This window comes from Emys orbicularis, chromosome 1 (genome assembly GCF_028017835.1).
Source record: "Emys orbicularis isolate rEmyOrb1 chromosome 1, rEmyOrb1.hap1, whole genome shotgun sequence".
Lineage (NCBI taxonomy): Eukaryota > Metazoa > Chordata > Testudines > Emydidae > Emys > Emys orbicularis.
In genome coordinates this window covers 331834716-331850050 of record NC_088683.1, presented here as the reverse complement: position 1 = coordinate 331850050, position 15335 = coordinate 331834716, and the positions used below count along the sequence as shown (strand labels likewise).

Sequence of the window (15335 nt, the reverse complement as noted above, 5' to 3'; positions counted from 1 at the left end):
AACAACAGCAAGACTTTTGTTGTTGTTGTAATATCCATAGCTAGTCTTGGCCTTAGGTTTTACCAGCCTCATTCTCCACTTTGAAAAAATAATGAAGGTTTGCTCCTTTGAATTCTCTGATCAAACTCCATAGAAAAGCAAAGGATTAGCTCTAAAAGGTCATTAGAGGGACATTACCTTGCTTAAACGTATTGTCTATTGAAAAAACAAATAGCATTTTAAATGTGCTGTTATTGAGTAAAATCCTGCCTTATTCCCCTCCAGAATTAATTTTAATCAAATCAGCTATTCATCACCAAATATCCATTTTGCAGTTGTCTGGATCCTCTGTTATTAAAATGTTATCCTTTATACCTCTTCAGCACATCCCTTATGCAGTCCAGTTTGCTCTAATACACACACATTCTGGGCACAAATTCTGCTCCCAGTTCCACTATGCAACTCCATCAAATCAGTGAAATCACTGGTGGGCATGGATCAGCATTCATGTTGCACTGTCTGTCAGTACCTGGCCCAAGCCGGGGAAGCTAATGATCCAACCTGCCGACCAAATTCAGTGATGAATCCTGGTCACACGCCACGTGAGGCATGTTGTGCATATGCTAAGAAGAAGTGAAATCACTCACTTTCTGCATCATCATTACTGTAATCCTTGTTCTTCAGCAGCATAAGACAATAGCACTTTTCTAACATAAGAACATAGGTGCCAACTTCCCCTCTGCCCGGTGGGTGCTGGATCCCCCCCATCCCCTGGCCCCATCCCAGCCTGCCTCTGCACCGCTTTTGCCCCACCCCCATTCCACCCCCTTCCCCCAAGTCCCCGCCCCTGCCCTGCCTCTTCTCCACCTCCTCCCCTGAGCATGCCATGTCCCCGCTCCTCCCACTCCCTCCCAGAAAGTCCTAAGCGCCGCCAAACAGCTGTTAGGCAGCAGGGGGATGGGAAGCACTGGGAGGGAGGGGGAGAAGCGGGGACGCGGTGCGCTCGGGAGGGGGCAGGGGGAGCTTGGCTGACAGTGGGTGCGGAGCACCCGCTAATTTCCCCCCGTGGGTGCTCCAGCCCCAGAGCACCCACGGAGTTGGCGCCTATGCATAAGAATAAATATTGCATATGTAAAACTGGCCTTTAAGTTTCTTAGGGACTACTCTTTTAAGAGCAAAGTCTGCCTGAGCCTATGTCATCCAAATTCTCCTCTTCAAGAAAGAAAAGGAAAAAATCTTTGCTTTTGACCTGGGAATCCTGGGCACCAGCATCTTAGATTCATAGATTTGTAGGTTACCATAACTACCAGACACTCAGACTTTTCACCTCTGGTTCATCACCCCCAAAGGCGTGAAACCAGCCCCCCGAGACACCAGCTTACTTTGGCACACACTCCACACAGTTTGCACACCAGAAACCTGCTTGGGATAAAAATAAACAAAAGGTTTAGTTAATAGAAAAATCACAGATTCAAAGATAAAATAGTAAGGAAAAGCAAACACATGCAAGTTACACAGAAAACAAACATCAAGATGCAACCTCAGGCTTTACACTTTAAAATTAGATACACTCCCTTTTTTAATACAAGTTACCTACTGCCTCTGAACAGTTTCCCAGCATACACCCTACGATAGACCAGCATTTCACAGACAGCACCCACCAAGTGACTGTCCCTCAGTTTCTGTATGATGACCTCAATTTCAAGTCTCATTTTTAAAAGGCCATTTTCTCTCTCCTGATATGGTGACTGATGGTTATTCAGGGTGGGGAAATTCTAGCTGGGATGTCTCAATGGGTACGTCTATGCAGCAACTAGACCAGCTGACTTGGGCTCGCAGGGCTCGGGCTGCAGGGCTGTTTCATTGCTGTGTAGACTTCCAGGCTTGGGCTGGAGCCTAGGCTCTAGGACCTTGAGAGATGAGAGGGTCCCAGAGCTTGAGCTACAGCCCGAGCCCAGAAGTCTACACAGCAATTAAACAGCCCTGCAGCCTGAGCCCTGCGAGCCTGAGTCAGCTGGCATAGGCCAGCCACGGGTTTTTCTTTGCTGTGTAGACATACCCAGTGTCTTCCCATTAACTCTAATGGCCGCTCATTTGTCTTCTCCTGGATTATACAATACTAAGTGCTTGGAGCTAATATCTGGTTGGTGAGGCAGCCCCTCCCTGCCTGACTGCACCACAGATTACAAGTACAGTTTTCTATATACATAAATACATACATTCAGAACCCCAGTCTGTATACACATCTCATCTGATCATTCTGTTTAGAACATTACAAGCTTTCATAAAAGACCTTACCTGACATATTTTTGTAGCACAATAACATTGTAGACAATCATTTGCTTCAACTGTTCATTCAAACACCCCTTCTCTCCTTGGGGAATCTGGACCCTGATGGTCACAGAATTATTTTGGGAAGGTCAGACTAGATGAGCACAATGGGCCCTTCTGGCCTTGGAATCTATGAAACTATACCTCTGTTTAGTTAAACCTTTTCTAATGAAATATCACTAAAAGACACTATTACTTACGGTATTTTTGTGAGATGTAAGTTAACAATGTCCAGGATATTACTTGATCTACCGGTAAATAACAATTACAAATCTATTACTTTTTATTTCTAAAATTAGCTCTATTTGTGGTACTAGGCTTGAGGGCTACTCTTAAATCACTTGACTTCACCTATGGTAGCAGATGGCTCTGGTGAAGCTTAAAGAACTTGTGTACAGATTGCCCTCTTCCCACAGGGAGATTGCAAATCACTATTAGGGTTGTTGACATCCATCAAATATTTGGGCTGTCTGGCGCATGATTACATCCATTTCTTTGCAGAGGAAATCATGCATTATTCTATATGTAATCAACTGCTAGACTAAAACAGCGATGGTACAATGAAATTTGTTCAAGAAAAGTCATTAATAGCTGAGGGCTTGAACCAGCAAACTAGTACTTAAGTTATGCCAGGGATTGCCAGGGCTGAGTACCAGGGTGCACCTCTACACTTGACAGTTCATAGCCTCGGCACCTCTGAGCTTGCTGTATTAGTTAATAATGTAAAAAAATTGTTTGAGCCCCAGCACCTCTTTCATTACAAATTAAGCACGGCAGCAAACCCTTACTCATAGGAGAAATATTTACTTTTGTAGGTAATTCATTAGACCACTTGCATCAGGAAGGACTGCCCATATGACGAAGGGGGTGCAGAATTGGGACCTAAACAAGCAACATTCTTAACTGAATTAAAACAAATCTGGGGTCTCGCTGGTGCTGTGGATTTGTAATGGTGCAAGGAGTCTCACCAGGTTGAATTCAGCTAAAGTTGGTAGCTATCAAAGGCTATATAAAATATACGAATTGCATCAGAATATACAAATTGTCCCTTTTGTGTAATACCCTATCTCAGATAGTGGCCAGTACTGGATACTTCAGGAAAAGGCATAACCTCCATAAGTAACATAACTGTATATCGTAGAGGGTGACTTCACTTTAGTTTTAGTCAGTTTTATACTTGTAAAGTTTCAGCCTTGAATATTTGAGAACTATTTCTATACTAGCTAACAAAAGATATTTTGTCACTGTGTATCATATATGTATTAATATTTATATTGTGATACTGCAATATAGAATGATATCAGCCGATCAGCATGTAGGAATGATGTACAACTATTGACACATAACTGTACAGGTTTTTTTCCCATGGGTGAAGTTCCCTGCATTCTAGTTGCGGGTATGAGAATCCCTGTACTTTGATTGGCTGACAGCCATTATTAGCCAGAATGGAGAGCTTGCATAATTACTGAACAGTTATTTCTCCTTTTTTCTATAATTCTTCTGTTGTGACGGGCTTTTGTATTCACAGTTTTAAAGCTGTGTGCCAGTCATCTCAGCTTGTCACTCCTTTCAGCTAAAGCAGAAAAACTCAAAAGTATACATGAAAGCAAACAAAAAGGGGGTTGAGAATCTGCTGAAAGAGCAGTTTCAAAACTCACTTCTTCCCATCATAGAATCATAGAAGATTAGTGTTGGAAGAGACCTCAGGAGGTTATCTAGTCCAACCCCCTGCTCAAAGCAGGACCAACCCCAACTAAATCACCCAGCCAGGGCTTTGTCAAGCCGGGCCTTAAAAACCTCTAAGGATGGAGATTCCACCACTTCCCTAGGTAACCCATTCCAGTGCGTCACCACCCTGCTAGTGAAATAGTTTTTCCTAATATCCAACCTAGACCTCCCCCACTGCAATTTGAGACCACTGCTCCTTGTTCCATCATCTGCCACCACTGAAAACAGCCTAGCTCCATTCTCTTTGGAACCCCCCTTCAGGTAGTTGAAGGCTGCTGTCAAATCCCCCCTCACTCTTCTCTTCTGCAGACTAAATAAAACCAGAGCCCTCAGCCTCTCCTCATAAGTCATGTGCCCCAATCCCCTAATCATTTTCATTGCCCTCCGCTGGACTCTCTCCAATTTGTCCACATCCTTTCTGTAGTGGAGGGCCCAAAACTGGACGCAATACTCCAGATGTGGCCTAACCAGTGCCAAATAGAGGGGAATAATCACTTCCCACGATCAGCTGTCAATGCTCCTACTAATGCAGCCCAATATTCCATTAGCCTTCTTGGCAACAAGGGCACACTGTTGACTCATATCCAGCTTCTCGTCCACTATAATCCCCAGGTCCTTTTCTGCAGAACTGCCGCTTAGCCAATCGGTCCCCAGCCTGTAGCAGTGCATGGGATTCTTCCATCCTAAGTGCAGGACTCTGCACTTGTCCTTGTTGAACCTCATCAGATTTCTTTTAGCCCAATCCTCCAATTTGTCTATGTCACTCTGGACCCTATCCCTCACCTCCAGTGTATCTACCTCTCCCCGCAGCTTAGTGTCATCCGCGAGCTTGCTGAGGGTGCAATTAATCCCATCATCCAGATCATTAATGAAGATGTAGAACAAAACCGGCCCCAGGACACACCCCTAGGGCACTCTGCTTGATACTGGGTGCCAACTAGACATTGAGCCGTTGATCACTACCTGTTGAACCCGACGATCTAGCCAGCTTTCTATACCCCTTATAGTCCATTCATCCAGTCCATACTTTTTAAACTTGCTGGCAAGAATACTGTGGGAGACCATATCAAAAGCTTTGGTAAAGTCAAGATATATCATGTCCACTGCTTTCCCCGGATTCTCCTTCTTCCCTTTTTTAAAGATGGGCACTACATTTGCCCTTTTCCAATCATCTGGGAACTCCCCCGATCACCACAAGTTTTCAAAGATAATGGCCAATGGCTCTGCAATCACATCAGCCAACTCCCACAGCACCCTCAGATGCATTGCATTTGGCCCCATGGACTCCTTTCCCCCTCATATTAGCCTCCCAGGGGATCCTGCCCATCAGTTCCCTGAGGGAGTCAAAGTCTGCTTTTCTGAAGTCCAGGGTCTGTATTCTGCTGCTCTCCTTTCTTCCTTTTGTCAGGATCCTGAACTCGACCATCTCATGGTCACTGATGCCCAGGTTGCCACCCACTTCTACTTCCCCTACCAATTCTTCCCTGTTTGTGAGCAGCAGGTCAAGAGGAGCACAGCCCCTAGTTGGTTCCTCCAGCATTTGCACCAGGAAATTGTTCCCAACACTCTCCAAAAACTTCCTGGATTGTTTGTGCACTGCTGTATTGCTCTCCCAGTAGATGTCAGGGTGATTGAAGTCCCCCATGAGAACTAGGGCCTGTGATCTGGAAACTTCTGTTAGTTGTCAGAAGAAAACCTCATCTACCTCATCCTCCTGGTCTAGTTTAAAGCCCTCCTCACTAGGTTAGCAAGCCTGCCTGTGAAGATGCTCTTCCCTCTCTTCGTTAGGTGGATTCCATCTCTTCCTAGCAATCCTTCTTCCTGGAACAACATCCCATGGTCGAAGAATCCAAAGCCCTCTCTCCGACACCACCTGCATAACCACGCATTTACCTCCACAATTTGATGGTCCCTACCTGGGCCTTTTCCTTCAACAAGGAGGATGGATGAGAACACGACTTGTGCCTCAAACTCCTGTATCCTTCTTCCCAGAGCCACGTAGTCTCCAGTGACCCACTCAAGGTCATTCTTGGCAGTATCATTGGTGCCCATGTGAAGAAGTAGCAAGGGATAGTGGTCCAAGGACTTGATCAGTCTCAGCACACTCCGTCACATCCTGATTTCTAGCTCCAGGCAAGCAGCACACTTCTCGAGTTTCCCGGTCTGGACGGCAGATGGATGACTCTGTCCCCTTTAGGAGGGAGTCCCCAACAACCACCACCCATCTCCTCCTCTTGGGAGTGGTGGTCATGAAACCCCCATCCCTAGGACAATGCATCCCATATCTTCTGGTCGATGGGGTCTCCTGATCCCTTCCCTCAGATGACTCTTCCAAACCATTCTTCTCCATAGTACCTGTGCAGAGAGCCTGAAAACGGTTTCTTACCTCTATCTGCATTAGGGATACAAGGTTTCTCCTCTTTCTTCTTCTGGAAGTCACATGCTGCCAATTTTCTTCCCCATTGTGCACTGCCTCTCAGATTCTTCAGCATGCTGTACCTGCAGTACCAAACTCTGACTTCTGTCCAGAAAATCTTCATTTTCTCTGATGCAACGCAGGGTTGATACTTGGATCTCTAGTCCTTTAACCTTCTCTTCCAATATGGAGACCAATATAGAGACCGTTCTTTGCCACTCCCTGAGTCCACCTTTCCCTCCCTAAAAGTCAGCTAAGATCCTGTCCCCAGAATAAGCGTCATATTAATACATAAAACATTTGAGTTTTCATTGTTTGTTAACATTGGGACAATGCAATTTTGAAACACAATGTTAACAAAATATACTAGTTATTCTAGAAACAAGAGTCCTACTGGTGTGTGCGAGTGTGTGTGCAAGGGGCAGACTACAATTAGAAGGACAAGTAGCTTTAGGTGATGGGAGAAAAGAAAGGCCCAAAAGGTTTTTTTTTTTTTACAAACAATTTACCTTTTAGCCATTTCATAGCCCGTTTCTTCTTTGTATTTTTCTCTTCTTTCACAGATAACGTGAATATGTAATGAAATGTTTTAGTAGAATAACTGTAGTACCTGTTAACTTTTGTAATAGCCACATTCTGAGCTAATACATTATTAGGCCTTGGAACTTATTCAGTACAAGATATGCTTACTACTTCATAAACAGGACAAGCACCATAAGATACCATTACACCAGTATTATAGCTGAAGATACTGGCTCCTATATAAATGTCCATTCTTATGCTCTTTTTGAAAACACTTTTTAACCATCTGATGACTTTTAAGTGGTGTTCAGCATATGAGTTGGTGGTTACCACCCAACTTTCCTAGTAGGCCAATGTCCACATCATAAAAGTACCACCAAACCTGGCACTAAGTGATACCCTGGTTAGAGCAGTGGCTTTCAACATTTTTTCATTTGCAGACCCCTAAAACATTTCCAATGAAGGTGCACACCCCTTTGGAAATCTTAAACATAGTCTGTGGACCTTCAGAGGTACGTGGATCACAGATTGAAAACCACTAGGTTAGAGCACTCAGCCCTAGAGGCTAAAGATTCAATGGACAGAGAGACTGAACTACCCTCTAGCCTCTCCAGAACAAGTTTGAAGCACATTGGTGGGGCAGTGTAGGGAAACTTCAATGATCATGCCTGTGTTGTATCAGAGGACTTAATTCTATGTGGCTGTCAATCCTGTACATAAACACTAAAAATTATTTAACATTTACAAAAAAACAAACATGCTCTGTGCTTGTTATCGTGACTGTTTTTTAAAAAGCGCCAAAAGATCACAGACTTATATGGTGCTGGATGCATTGCATCTAGCCAAGGGAACTGTCAAGGCTGTATCCCCACTTTGAACTTTAGGGTACAAGTGTGGGGACCTGCATGAGGACTTCTAAGCTTAACTACCAGCTTAGTTCTGGTCCGCTGCCACCATTCCCTTCCCTGGGAAGCTTTGAGAAATCTTTCACCAACTCCTGGTGAATACAGATCCAAACCCCTTGGATCTTAAAACAAGGAGAAATTGACCCTTCCCCCCTCCTTCCTTTCACCAACTTCTGGTGAATACAGATCCAACTCCTTGGATCTTAAAACAAGGAGAAATTGACCCTTCCCCCCTCCTTCCTTTCACCAACTCCTGGTGAATACAGATCCAACTCCTTGGATCTTAAAACAAGGAGAAATTGACCCTCCCCCCCTCCTTCCTTTCACCAACTCCTGGTGAATACAGATCCAACTCCCTTGGATCTAAAAACAAGGAAAAATCAATCAGGTTCTTAAAAAGAAGGCTTTTAATTAAAGAAAAAGGTAAAAATCATCTCTGTAAAATCAGTATGGAAAATAACTTTACAGGGTAATCAAACTAAAAGAGCTCAGAGGACCCCCCTCTAGCCCAGGTTCAAAGTATAGCAAACAAAGATAAACACTCTAGTAAAAGGTACATTTACAAGTTGAGAAAACAAAGTAAAACTAAGACGCCTTGCCTGGCTTTTTACTTACAAGATTGAAATATGAGAGACTTGTTTAGAAAGATGGGGAGAACCTGGATTGATGTCTGGTCCCTCTCAGTCCCAAGAGCGAACAACCCCTTAAACAAAGAGCACACACAAAAGCCTTTCCCCCCCCCAAGATTTGAAAATATCTTGTCCCCTTATTGGTCCTTTGGGTCAGGTGTCAGCCAGGTTACCCGAGCTTCTTAACCCTTTACAGGTAAAAGGATTTTGGAGTCTCTGGCCAGGAGGGATTTTATAGTACTGTACACAGGAGAGCTGTTACCCTTCCCTTTATAGTTATGACAGGAACGGATAGCATTTAAATGGAAGGAAAATTTTAGACTTAAAGAGCTAGATCCTGAAGTGCAGTTGCTTTATGTCACACGGTTGGTGGATTCTGGCCAAACAGGCATAACAAGAGGGATGTTCTAGTGACAAAGACTCAGTATAGTGGCTTCTGTGTTGCCCACCTGGCTGCTGGCATAGAGCAGTGGTTCTCAACCAGGGGTATGCATACCCCTGGGGGTACGCAGAGGTCTTCCAGGGGGTACTCAACTCATCTAGATTAGGTTTTCTCAACTTCGGGGTTTCAACCCCAGGGTGTGTGTGTCAAGAGTTGGTTTTAGGGGTGTTGAAAGTGCAGGGCCAGCATTAGGGCATGGCAAGCAGGGCAACTGTCTGGGGCTTCACACCACAGGGGCCCCCACAAAGCTAAGTTACATGCTTCAGTCTAAGGCAGCAGGGCTCGGGCTTCAGCCCCAGGCAGCGGGGCTCAGACTTCAGCCCTGCCATCTGGTGCTCTGGCTTCAGATGAGGCTCACAAGTGAAAAATAGGCTCAAGTATCGCACTGAAATGTAGTAGGGTGCTGTGAAACTTTTGTATTTTTATGTCTGATTTGGTAAGCAAGTAGTTTTTAAGTGAGGTGAAACTTGGGGTTCACAAGACAAATCAGACTCCTGAAAGGGGTGCAGTAGTCTGGAAAGGTTGAGAACCACTGGCATAGGGGACATGGTCAGAGGAAAGGGAACATGGACAGAATGCCCTGATGCTGCTGTAATCCTTGGCTGTCATTTTCTCCCCATGGGGCTGTTAGCATTAAATGAGTCCTCAGATGTTACATGTAGGTGAGGGGGGTATGGAAATGGGTTTCAGTGAGTATGAGTGGTGTGCACATGTATGAGGAAGGGAATATGGAAGTAGGGCAGTATGTGTGTGTACATGTGGTATAGGAAAGTGGATGTATATGGAGGATAAGAATTGGGTATGTATGGAGATGGAGGATGCTTGGGTGAAGAGAGTGAGTATGTACTGTATGTTGTGTAGTGGTAGAGAAAGAGGGCATGGGAGTTGTGGGTTTGCATGAGGGATGGGGACTTTGGTATGTATGAGTGTGAGAGAAGTGGGTTTGTATGGAGTGGGAGAGTGGGGGCATTGATTACACTGCTCTACAGCCAAAATGCTTCTGAAATAAATGTAGTCAAACGTTACTAATTCTGGGTCACTCAGATCGAAAATGATGCTTAAAATTGTTGATTGGCTCTAGTTTTCAAGATATGCTATTGGGTCAGTATATACGACCCTTGACTTGGGAATGGCGGAGGATAAGTGAGTTATAAAGGGAAGGGATCTCAATTTAAACCAGAAATGACTAAAATACATCTTTGACTGGATCTATGAATAAATCTATGACTGGGTTTGGACAGTACTTGCTTTTTAGGCAAAACAATGAATGATGCAATCTGAAGCTGGTATTGCGTCAGACATGATATGAATTGCATCATGTTATTCCTAGAAGTCATGGATGATGCAATCATAACGAAGCTTACATCACTCTGCTGAACAAATTGCCCTATATCAGCTCTAGAAATCATACAGTGTTGTGCTCTCTTATTTGTCAGTGTTTGATTTTGCAAAGGGACACATTGCTGTTTAGCCAAAGTGAGCAGAGATGCCTCGTACTTGTGAGAACAGTGCAGATAACTTCTGCTATGTTTGTGGTGAAGTGACTTTTCCATCACAAAAGCGCAGTATAACCACTATGGTTAAGAAAGCCTATCACCTTTATTTTGGCTGCAAAATTGGAGATCAGGACAAGAGGTGGGCCCCACACATATGCTGCAACACTTGTGCAACAAATCTTCACCAGTGGTTGAACAGGAAAAGGAAATCTATGCCTTTTGCAGTGCCAATGATTTGGAGAGAGCCAACAGATCATACCAGCAATTGTTACTTCTGCATGGTGCCTCCAGTTGGGAAAGGTGTGTCAAAGAAGAAAAAGTGGACTGTGCATTATCCAAACATTCCATCAGCTATACGCCCAGTACCCCACGGAGAAGGAGTGCCGGTTCCTGGTGCACCAGAATCATTCTCACTTGAGTCAGACGAGGAAGAGGAAGAGGAAGAGGATGAAACTTCTGGTCCTGAACCATCAATGTCACAGGACCCACATTTTCTCCCATCCTCCTCCTCTGAACCACACCTCATAACACAAGGTGAACTGAATGACCTTGTCAGGGATTTGGAACTACCCAAGAGTAAGGCAGAGCTGTTGGGCTCCAGACTACAGCAGTGGAATCTCCTGGCAGGTGATGTTAGGGTTTCCATGTTCCGTGACCGTCAAAAGGATCTTGTCCCATTCTTCTTCATGGAAGGTGATCTTGTAGCCTGCAACAACATCGATGGTGTGATGGCAGCCCTCAACATCGTTCACGATCCAGATGAGTGGAGACTGTTCATTGATTCATCGAAGACGAGTCTTAAAGCTGTTTTACTGCATAATGGCAATGTTTTGCCATCAATTCCAGTTGGTCATGCAGTCCATATGAAGGAAACCTATGACAACATGAAACAACTTTTGAGGTGCATAAACTATGACCAACATCAGTGTCAGCTTTGTGGCGATTTGAAGGTTGTTGCTCTCTTGCTTGGTCTGCAGACTGGATACACAAAGTACTGCTGTTTTCTCTGCGAATGGGATAGTTGTGCAAGAGATTCCCACTACATCAAGAAAGATTGGCCACTCCGACAGTCATTGGAGCGTGGGAGGAAAAGTGTTCAGCATCCACCACTTGTTGAATCAAGGAAGATTTTGTTAGCACCCTTACACATCAAGCTGGGTCTGATGAAGAACTTTGTCAAGGCCATTGACAAAACACAAGCAGCTTTCAAGTACCTCCGTGGAAAATTTCCAAGGTTAAGTGAAGCTAAGATAAAGGAAGGTGTCTTTGTTGGTCCTCAGATTTGTGAACTTCTTCGAGATGATGCATTTGACCATGCACTGCGTGGCAAGGAAAAGACGGCCTGGAAAGCCTTCCAGTTAGTGGCAATAAATTTTCTCGGAAACAACAAGGCAGACAACTACAGGTTGTTGCTGGAAAACCTCCTCAAGGCATACAAAAGCCTTGGTTGCAACATGTCACTAAAGATACATTTTTTGCACTCTCATCTAGATTTTTTTCCACCGAACTGCGGAGCAGTGAGCGACGAGCACGGCGAGCGATTTCACCAGGACATTGCAACAATGGAGAAACGCTCTCAGGGCAAATGGAGCCCATCAATGCTTGCAGACTATTGCTGGACAGTGACAAGAGATGCTCCATTTAATGAATACAAGAGACAAGCCAAGAAGCGCCGAGTAGACACTGAATAGGACTAAACTATGTACAGAATAGTTTTTTGCCTTTTGTTTCATAATACATTTTATTTATATAACCCTTTTGCTGATTTTTAAAGTGTTACATAAACAGGATAGGTGAAATATTATCATGTAAAGCAACCATAAACACATGAAAAGACCTAGGTTTACAATTTATGATTAAAACTCTACTATCTACACAATATACATAGACATAAAATGTAAAAACTTAAATATCTTAGAAACAGTAGCCAATCAGTTGTTTTAATTGTCATATTTGAATTCAGCGCATCAAAATACATAATAAATAGCACATTTTATCTCTGAAGCAGACGACTTCTCAAAAATTGTAGACCAGTGTTATGTATGGAGGTAAAAATTTAGTGAAAGGGATATTGGTTATGTAAGTGGGTGGGGCTTAGGGGAAGGGAATGTAATGGGTAGGTGTATTGAGTAAATATGGAGCTGGAGTTAGTAGAATGGGGTTTGAGGGTCTGGTTATATGTGGGGCGCATTAGGGAAATGGGGTAAAGGGAGTAGGAATATTGGATGGTATTAGATATATATGGCAGGTTGGGCATTAGGGAAGGGGATATTGGGAAGTGAGATTATTGGGTAAGTATGTGTGGTGGAGTGTGTTCAGTGAATAAGATTTGGATGTGGAGAAGTGGATATATACGGGAGAAAGAGTTTAGGGAAAGTTGAGGGCCTGGGGAGTGGAGGTTTGGGAGTTGGGTTATTAGATATGTATGGGAGATTAGGGTAAGGCAGGGGTTCTCAAACTGGGGGTCGGAACCCCTCAGGGGGTCATGAGGTTATTACATGGGGGGTCACGAGCTGTCAGCCTCCACCCCAAATCCCGCTTTGCCTCCAGCATTTATAATGTTGTTAAATATATTTGAAAGTGTTGAAAGTTATGGGGGGTGGGGTCACACTCAGAGGTTTGCTATGTGAAAGGGGTCACCAGTACAAAACTTTGAGAACTTCTGGGGTAAGGGGTTGGCAGTGGGGCACTAAATAGGTATGTGTGGGATTGGGTTAGGGGAAGCAGTTTGGCAATGGCATATTAGGTAGGTATGTGTGGGGGTAGGGTGGATCTATGGGGGTACTGGTATGTGTGGGGGTGGGCTGGATCTGTGTGGGTTGGGTGGATGAGGTAGGTAGGTCTGTGGGGGATGGGTAAATGGGGGTATTGGTCTGTGTGGGATGGTGATGAGGTGGGTCTATGGGGGGAGCAGGGGATGAGGGTGTGGGCAGGGTGGGGAGTATTGGTCTGTAGGGGAAGGGGTGGGGGTATTAGCTTGTGGGGGGAGAGGCGGGGGACAGGGTGGGGGGTATTGGCCTGTGGCAGAAGGGGTAGAGGTGGGGGCGGGGTGGGTAGGTAGGAGGGGGGTATTGGCCTGTGGGGGGATGGATGAGGGGGGTACATAGGTGGGGGGAATTGGCCTGTGGGGGACGGGGCGGGATGGGTAGGTAAGTGGGGGGTATCGGCCTGTGGGGGCGGGGTGCCCGCTCGGGGCTGCCCCTCTCCGCCCAGCCGAGCCGCGGGGGAGCAGAGCCGGCACTGGCTGCCTGACGTCACCGGCCGGGCTGGCGATAGGCTGCGCGCTGAGCTCCCTGAAGCGGCGCCGGCTCCGGCTCCGGCTCTGCCCGCTTCATTCGGCGCCTTCTGCAGCCTCGGCGAGCGCGCGGCCGGGGGCTCCCTCCAGCCAGTGGCAGTCCAGGTAAGGCGCGTGCCCCCGCCCGTGCCCGGCAGCAGGGCCCGGGGCAGCCCGTCGGGTCCCGCGTTCTGCTCTAGCCAGAGGCGCGTGAAGAACCAGCCGCTGCCGGAGTCCCAACTTCGGGTGACGCCTGCCTCTGGGGCGGGCTGGGCAGCGCGCCTGGGACACCGGGGCTCCCGCGGCGGCGGCTGGTGTCATTGGCAACTTGTTGGGAAATGCCCGGCAAAGCTGCTCCCTGTGCGGAGTAACTGGAGCCGATCAGGTGCCGCCGCATTGGTGCATCGCTCCCCCCGTCTTAGGGCACGGCCAGCATCGCCTCGGGCTGGCAGGGCTGAAGACATCTCGAGCCGTCTAACCAGTGGGCTGGGGCTGGTCTGTTTCAGGGGCGCTGCGCTGGGTTGGGTTGGGAACTCTCTGTAATGCGCGTGGTTTGTCAATCAGGCAGCATCCCCCAGTGTGCCGGAGTTTAGACGACTTTGTACCCTGTTGGGGCTGGAAGGAGGGTGGGGGGCTTTGGTGGCAGCCGGTGAATTGTGTGTTTCTTGATTTGGGTCCCGAACACTGATTCCTCTGGGTCCCTTTGCAGGCTTGATCTTTCATCTGACATCTCCAGAGAGCGAGCCGCGTCCAGCGCATTTCCAGCCAGTGTAAACCCCCAGCCCGGAACCAATTCAAATTCAAGCATCTGCAGGGAGAAGAGGAAGATCCTCATCTTCTTAAGCCTCCTCAATGAGTGCCAAGCTCTCCAAGGAGTTGAGGCTGTCTCTGCCACCTTGTCTCTTGAACAGGACATCTGCCTCCTCCAACGCCAGCAGCACCTGCATCGCGCAGGTGGGGCAGCTCTTTCAGTCCTTCTCTTCCACTCTGGTTTTAATCGTCCTGGTCACCCTCATCTTCTGCCTGATCCTCCTCTCCCTCACCACCTTCCACGTCCACAAGAGGAAGATGAAGAAGCGGAAAATGCAGAGGGCTCAGGAGGAATATGAACGGGACCACTGCAGCAGCAGCCGCCCCGAGGCAGGTATTCAGGGAGAGACACCCCCTGGAAGAACCCCCCGGCTGGGAAGCTCCACCCAGGACTCGGGAATCCAGCGCCCGTCTCCCCCGGAGCCCCGGAGCGCTCAACCGGCAAGATCTTGTTTGGACACAGCTAGTGCGGGGCTCCTGCAAACCGTGGTATTGTCATGATTATTTTGGGGGGACCTCGCCAAGGCTCTGTTTGGTGTTTGTAAATACTCCAGTGATGACTGTAGACTCTGAAAAGAAAAGTTATTAATTAAAACGAACGAACAAACCCACAATTCAAGCGCATGACAAATCACGCTGCGTTTCTCATTGACTGTGCAAGGAAAGGATGCGTCTTTTTAACGGAAAAGAAGCTGCACAGTGCTACCAAATATACAGTCATCTGCCCGGAGGCGTGGGGGATCCCAGTGTGATGCACAGAGTTATCATAAGGATCGAGAAGATATTTCCCCCCATTCCTCTCC

The 15335-nt window shown here is 46.5% G+C and overlaps 1 protein-coding gene across 1 annotated transcript; it reads left to right on the top strand.

Moving 5' to 3' along the window:
• The first annotated feature begins 14574 nt into the window (after window positions 1–14574).
• C1H11orf87 (chromosome 1 C11orf87 homolog) lies at window positions 14575–15033 on the top strand. The gene has a single exon (XM_065400138.1). The coding sequence runs from the start codon at window positions 14575–14577 to the stop codon at window positions 15031–15033; it is 459 nt and encodes a 152-aa protein (XP_065256210.1).
• Window positions 15034–15335: the final 302 nt, after the last annotated feature.

What these genes read in the sequence shown, in the direction of transcription:
- C1H11orf87 (XM_065400138.1), top strand. Translation starts at nt 14,575, where the DNA reads ATGAGTGCCAAGCTCTCCAAGGAGTTGAGGCTGTCTCTGCCACCTTGT.